This window comes from Nicotiana tabacum, chromosome 11 (assembly GCF_000715075.1).
Source record: "Nicotiana tabacum cultivar K326 chromosome 11, ASM71507v2, whole genome shotgun sequence".
NCBI lineage: Eukaryota > Viridiplantae > Streptophyta > Magnoliopsida > Solanales > Solanaceae > Nicotiana > Nicotiana tabacum.
In genome coordinates, this window is record NC_134090.1 from 73528209 (window position 1) to 73535806 (window position 7598).

Genomic DNA, 7598 nt, shown 5'->3' on the forward strand with positions numbered 1-7598 from the left:
CAAGCAACATATCATTGCCAAGGAATCTTCCTTTCCAGATATTCTCCAACTCAAGGCACAAGAAAATTTGGACATCTTGGAGACCACTAAGCAAGGATAAGTTTCAGAATGTCGAGGTTGAGAGGAATGATAACATGTTTCATAGGGCCATGTAAACAGATCTCACATAGAAGCATCCATTTCCAGAAGCATTCTGCACTACAGAGACGATGATCACTGATGAACTGCAAGTAGAAATAAATGGTCCGCGACTTCCACTCTTGCTGTCCTTCTAGAACTAGGAACACACTATTCAGCCAGCAGCCATAAAAAACTCAAAAACATTACTAAAATTGGACTGTTCACCAATGATTAAACTCAATACACCAGCAACAATGTTTTTGATGAGAGCAACTTTTAGAACTTAAAGGAAACAAACTTGTGGACGTAGACCCTTTCAGTTTACACTTCCCATCTCCTTGATGAATCCTTACCAACTCCAGCCATATCACTACTCCACTGGCAATACATTTCCTCCAAATAAATTGCTCCAAGTTTTGATCTCAAGAAAGTTTAAATATAAAACCAGCATCAGTCCGCAAACTTCAACCGTGAAAGGATTAACTTCAACTTTTAAAATGTGATCTATAGCTAATCATCTTTCCAAATGATTATCTAGCCAATTTCACTATCTTGTTTCATCCTGATCTTTCTCAATTCGCAAGTCCCCAGAAACATATTTAAAGCATTAAGCAATTACATAGTCTGGTGAAGATTCCAGCAAAACAATGCAAATGTGCACCAAAATTTTCCATTATTTTTTGCACAATGTGACACCATTTCAATTAGCTTTCACAAAATTATCCACATAATAGAGTAAAAATGATATTTGTGCAATAGAAAATTCATATCAGCATTAAGATAAACAGATTATTACATTCAATACAAGGGGAGAGAGAGGGTGAAATTACATTAAAAACAATCGCCAGAGCATTCAAAATTAAGAAAAGGAAAAGATAAAAAAAAGCAAGAATAAAGCTAAAAAGTATGCCAATGGCTGATATTACCACAATAGCATCAATCAGAGGCAACTAGCATTATCATCATTAACAGCAGCAGTGGCAGCCGCTTCCCCTGAGCTCGAAGAACCACTGCTGCTAATGCATAGTCCTCGCTTCTTTCTCTCCTCTTCGTATTCAGGATCATCTGTAGGCAATTCAAACCTACACACTGGACAAGAATTCCTCGAACCCAACCACTGAACTATACAATCATCATGATAACCATGACCACAGGGCAATTTCTTCGCCATTTCGCCCACATTAACTACATCTTTGCAAATGGCACATGCCATAACTTCCTGTTCTTCCTTGATCGCCAATGTAACAAGACCCTCAATTGCACTCTTGGAAGCTGGTGGAGCTCCTCGCCTTCCGCTACCATCGCTCTCAGCTAGGGTTTGCAGTAAAGCTTCGTAACCCGCCGCGTCCACGTAGTCCCCAGGGTTTCCGACGTAGCCCTCAACGTCCGGAACTTGTAATCGGAGCTCAATCGAGTGGTCTTCAAGTCCCATCAGAATCTCTGCCCAATCGAGAATCCGGTTGCGCCGATTGGCGGCTCTGGCGGCAAAGTCACGGAGTCGGAGACGGAGCACTTCCCGCCGCCTTCGCCGGAGATCCTCTTCTTCGCCGCCGCCGCGATTCTCGTTTCCTTCATCCTCATCAACATCATCATCTTCTCCTCCATCATCTTCTTCATCATCATCCTCGTCCTCAGATTGGCTTCTATTCCCTCGATTCTCTTCGTCAACAACATTTCTAACCTCGATGTCGTTCTCGTTCTGCTCCTCGTCATCGTCGTCGTCGTCCCAACCGTTCAGCTCCACACGGAGGAAATCGTCATCGGAATGATGATCAGCGTGCTCAGATGGCGGGGGAGGGGGCGCGTCGTTGTCACGCGCTGCCTCAGCGATGAGCCGGAGGACCTGGATGAACTGGTTGCCGAAAGAAGGATCATCAATCTGATCGGAACCCGTAACCGGAGTGACGGAAACAGCAGCGCGTGAGGGTATGGACTCGACGAAACCGTTCTTGCAGTCGGTGCAAATGAGATCAGGAAGATCGGGTAGGGTTTCAACGGCAACCCGTTTGTCACACTGGTAGCACCAGTAATCAGGGTCCGACCCGGTTGGAGCTGGAGGGACTGAGATGGGTGTCTCGGCCATTGTTGGAGACCAAAAGTGGGGGAGAAAAGCAGAAAGAGGAAGAAGGAAAAGATCGAGGGAATTTATGTGGTTTAATTGGTAAGATTCTTATATTAATCATAGCCGTTGGATATGATCACTATTGGTTGATCCAAAGGTTAGTGACTTAATAACTTAGTGGAAGGGAATAGATAATGATAGATATAGTACTATTCTATTTTAGGAAGTATAAAATTAATACTATCCCGTTTACTTTTATTTTGCATGTACACTAAAAATAAATTTTTATTTATTTATTACTTTACGTATATCAAGAGAAAATAAGTTTTTTTTCCTCTTATACCACAATATTTATACTCATTTCAAATTATTTTTCTCAAATCCAATAAATATGCATCAATTAATATGAGTATCATGGTAAATTACGCACTTTATTTATTATTTCTTAAGGAGCGTAAACGTCAAAACGTGTCAAGTAAAAGTGAACGGATGGAGTAGTAAATGATGATTTTTAATGCATTGGAAATCACTTCTTTGAGGTACAAAATGAAACAGATGTACAGGTAAGGAGTGAGGCGTGAGAGATTGATATTGAAAGTCTAACGGAAAGGTAAAGGCAGGTCAAAGAAATATTGGAAATAGATGATTAGGCAAGATATAACGTTGCTTCATTTACCGAGGACATGACTATAGATAAAAAAACATGAAGATTGAGAATAAAGGTAATGTGCTAGGTGGCTTGAGTGTTATCCTTATTTTTAACAATAGTTTTAGTGCATCACTTAGTGTCTTTTGTGTATTCTCGTAGCTTTAATTAGAGGGTATTTGCCCGTAGCCAATCTACAAATAAATATAAAGCAATGCATTTGAGACAATTTTATAAACAAAAAGAGTATAAACAATTATTAGTTTTGATGTATAAATTTTTTCTATATGTTGTAACCAACGTCAATGCAAGATAAGAGATGTAGCCAAAGAATTTGGGAGAATGAAAGATTTTATTTCTTTTGAGATTGTTATACAAAATGGATTGTTTTAGCTCCCTATTTATAGAAGAGAGGAGCTTCTTATTTTGCTCTCTTTTTATCAGGAAGCTGTAGAAATAATAAGAGTTGATTTTTTTCTGAAGGTAGCTAAACTAATAAAAATTATTTAAGAAAGTCACTTTATTTTGTCCTTTGAAACTGAAAACTTATTTTACTTTATTTCCCCCAAATAAACTAGATGGCTTGTGCCTGTGCTGCGTATGCTGCGTATGCCTAATATCTCTGTACAAAAGAGGTCCGACACTGAGAATAAATAGGATGGCAATTGGGGCGGGGCGGGGCGGGGCGGGCAGGGCAAACAGTAAACGGGGCAGGGCAGGGAAATATGTAAATGGGACAGGGTATGTTGTAGGTCAGCTCCTTGCTTACTTCATTGTTCATGTCTTCCTTTTCATAAATTGATATTGAAGTAGCTAGAGGATGTCACAGACACAAATTTGGAATAATACTTTTAAAGGATGGTAGAATTTTCTACGTATTAATGAATGTAACATGAAAGCTACAATTAAAGAAATAGACAATCCAAAGTATACATACTATGCGTTATCTTGAGAGTGAGAGAAGCCATGTGTTGTATGATTTTCAACCGTGACATTTACTAATGCCAACTTTAATTGTTCGCAATTTATAATTCGTGATAAAATTTTAAAAAGAATGCCGAAGTCCCTTCTTAATTATCAATATTTATAAAGACAAATATTGACAATTAAAAAACAAATATAATTGCAATATAATTGAAATATTGAAATATTGAAACAAATATAATTGCAACAAATATTGAAATATAATTGCAATATTTCAATACATGTTAAAAATTATGTATCTTCTCATAGTTAATCTTCGAAGATGATGGTTAAAAATCAAATAGCACGTTAATCTTCGAAGATGATGGTTTAAAACAAAGATGATGTTCTTTGTTTTTCTTTGGCATAGTTGATGTAAAATATGGTATTTATATAAATATACGGGTAAGATAAAGTATTTATTGGAAAATGAAAAAAAAATATAAAAAAATGAATCTAAACGGGGCAGGGCTTAATAGGGCATGGAAGGGCAAAATTTTGAAACAAGGCTAAACATGGGCAGGGCGGGTCAAAATCTTAGTAGGTCAAAGGTTGCCCTGCCCCGCCCTGCCCAGCCCGCCCCAATTGCCATCCCTAAGAATAAAGATTAAGGTCCACAAAATATGGTTTAAGCAATTCGTGGCAGAGTTACAGTCAATATAGGCCAGCTGAAACTTTATTCTTTCTGCATGTCAAAAATTGTTAGCCACTTGTAGCTAAGGGTTTCCTTTGGTTCCTCCTCCTCCTATATTTCTTTAGACTCTCTTTACTACACTGCAAGGAAGATAGAGAAAAAGATCAAAGACATAGTATTGTTGATTAAAGTATGCATAGGCAAACGCACAATAGCAACAGAGAACACACACAGACACAGGGATATCAATTCACAAAGAGAAAAGAATCTTATTATGATAAAGAAAATTGAAGTTTTTTTATTCCTTAATGCAAATTTGACCCGACTACATTTATGAGATGACATTCATGGCACGTCTTCTCCCTCTTGGAAATGATGATATAGCTTGATTCTACTGGTACATGACAAAAGTGACCGGTAAGTGCTACCGAAGTTTATCCGCAAATGTAATAGCGAGGTTTCCTATAAATTATTATAGATGTCAGGATTCAATACCACAAAATAACGTCTCTAACAGTAGATAATTGCAAGAACAATATTAATACATTATAATTGGGAAAAAGTTACACATTTTTCATATCTTCTCGACACCAATGAAATCTACATAGTCTCTCTTCTTTTTTCTCCCCTTTCCCAAGGTGAAACCATTTTCGCATTAAAGCAATACAAATTTCAAAAGAATGATAACTCAGATTTTTCCAACAATTACAATTTGAAACAAAAAAACAAAAACTTAAACCTCCATGAAAATGCTGCAAAAATGCTAATGATATAGGAGAGTAAAACGATATTTATCACATCGATATGTAACTAACTTTAAGATCTACCAGAAATTAAACAAGAATCATCATTAGAGCTGACTACAAGTACGTTATGTTGCAAGAACTTGACATCCACGACTTTAACACCAAATATAAAACAAAAAGACTATAACGGGGAATTTTTTTTTTCCATGAATAATCAAAACCTTCAAAGAATTATATTATGTCTTCATAATATAATTATGATGAATTATTATGTGCTAGAGTCAAATGGCACAAAAAACAAAGAATTAAGCTAAACTACCTTCAAAGTATGTCTTCATAAGTTATGCTAGCATATTTTAGGTGTGCCTTTGTCTTTTCGAATTTTCAAGAATAGCTCTATCAACCTGGGGAAAAAATAAAACAAGTAATCACCCATATTAGACTCAAAACATCTAAAATCCACAACACGATGATCGCAGGTTTTTGTTTATTACTCCTTAATAATACAAGTGAAATATTTCAGAATATCACACTATGAACTGTTGGTTTCCTTAATATTCACATGTTAAACAGATTAGGGATAGACCAAATTAGGCCATAATTCGTTTTGTTTCTCAAGAGGCCTGGGGAAGAAAATTTTCATTTAGTATCCAACAGAAAATCGTATATCTACTGCAAAAGAATGTAGATTTATCTTTGATACAGAAAACATAAAATATAAGATGAGACTATATGGACACAGAACAGAAGTATGTATAAAATCTATGAGAATCAAGATGGATCTTGTATACACGCTTTTTTCGTTTCTGCAATATACGCGTAGAAACTTAAGTTAAATTAAAGGAAAAATCCAAAACTTACCCAATCACGGCAGGTAACAAGAAGACGGTCAGCTTCGGCAGTTCTGTCCCAAAAATTATGTCTTTGAAAGAAATGGACTTCTCTCTATCTGAAAGCCATTTAACCAGAAAACTTTAACACTACAATCACGGCAAAACCGTGCATCCTTCTAATGGAATACACCATCAAAAGAGGAAAGCAGCAGAGGTTACGGTACACAAAACAAGAAAAAAGCTCTCAATTCGATTTCAGATGAAAAAGCAATACAAACAATCTCTTTGTTTCAGTTCCACTTTCTCATTTTTGTTTAATTTGACTCTATTATTTATTTCATTCCTCTGATGTATTTGTTTTCTATGAGTGAAATGGAGTTAGCATTACCCATTTTCTTGTTGTTTGGCCAAGTTAAAATGTTATAATACTACTACTAATTATTTATCAATAAGATGTTATAAACCACAAGCTGACCAACAAATGCATAATCATAGAAGCAAAGCAAATCTTGTGGGAGTACCTCTAATAGTCTTATTTGGTATAGAAAATATCAATTGTAAAGCCTCATTCTCATCGTTCTTAAGGAAAGAGCATATGCTACTTTATCTCCACGCTCCAACAAAGCTGGTGATTAATGATTAATAGATAATGGTTACTGTAGTACATAGTGGCCTCTCTTTCAAAATTTGAAAGTTCTATTTTAAGTCAGAACCACAAAGGCAAGATTCCATAAGCTTTCTCAAACCCCAAAATCAGTTGAAATTCTAGTCAAGATTGAAACTTTACAAGACACGTTTCAAGGATTTCTCCTATTGATAGCAACAAAAAGACCTGTCGATTTAAAAGACCCAGAAACCCCAATTCACAATATTACAAGTTGCCCCTTTTAGATAACTATTTATATTTTATAATTAAGTGTCACTTAATCTAAATAATAGTAGTACCTACGGTACAGCTTAATTCCAGTAGTAAAGATAGTATGATACTCCCTTCCTAAACCAATTTCTTTGGAACAAACGTATAACATATATCACAAGGTAAAACAATTTGGGGAAAACTATCAACGGACAAAAAAAGGGAGAAAAATAAAACTCACCCGGTATTTGTAGCAGCAACAAACCAAAATCAAATACGGTTCATCGAACAGCTCCAACTACTGTACAATGTGAAGGTGCAATAAATGTAACAAATCACAACATGCATATCCAAGATGGGGTGACAAACCATAGAAAATAAAAAGAATGTGTTGTAATCAAGTATGCAAATATTTCATATCCTAAATCTGAAATAAAAAAGGACTAAGCAGAGAGATAGGAAGATTGAAAATAAAAATTGTGAAAAAAAAATTAGAGCTAAAACAAAAAGATTCACCGAAAGATAACTCAAGACCAGAAACTACCCAAAAGTTCGAGATATCCAAAATTATATTGTAAAACAGGCACATGCATTGCTGAGAAAACAGATAAAAATGCAAAGAGTCCATTTCCTTGTATCATTAATGTCACGACCCAAAACTCGAACCCGATCGTAATGACGCCTATCGTGAAACAAGGCCAACCGACACAATACCCAATTCATTTAAACATCTATAAT

General features: G+C 36.0%; 1 protein-coding gene and 1 long non-coding RNA gene across 2 annotated transcripts; both read right to left on the reverse strand.

The window, feature by feature from the left end:
- Nucleotides 1-867: 867 nt before the first annotated feature.
- Nucleotides 868-2252, reverse strand: LOC107832293 (E3 ubiquitin-protein ligase CIP8-like). Its single transcript, XM_016660111.2, has one exon. It carries the CDS (start codon nucleotides 2201-2203, stop codon nucleotides 1061-1063), a length of 1143 nt encoding a protein of 380 aa, XP_016515597.2. The 5' UTR covers nucleotides 2204-2252; the 3' UTR covers nucleotides 868-1060.
- A 2152-nt stretch (nucleotides 2253-4404) lies between these two features.
- LOC142166529 (uncharacterized) lies at nucleotides 4405-7381 on the reverse strand. The gene is made up of 4 exons (XR_012696939.1): nucleotides 7102-7381; nucleotides 6033-6120; nucleotides 5491-5575; nucleotides 4405-4565 (listed from the first exon to the last, which is right to left on the reverse strand). It is a non-coding gene; the product is annotated as an uncharacterized LOC142166529 (long non-coding RNA).
- Nucleotides 7382-7598: the final 217 nt, after the last annotated feature.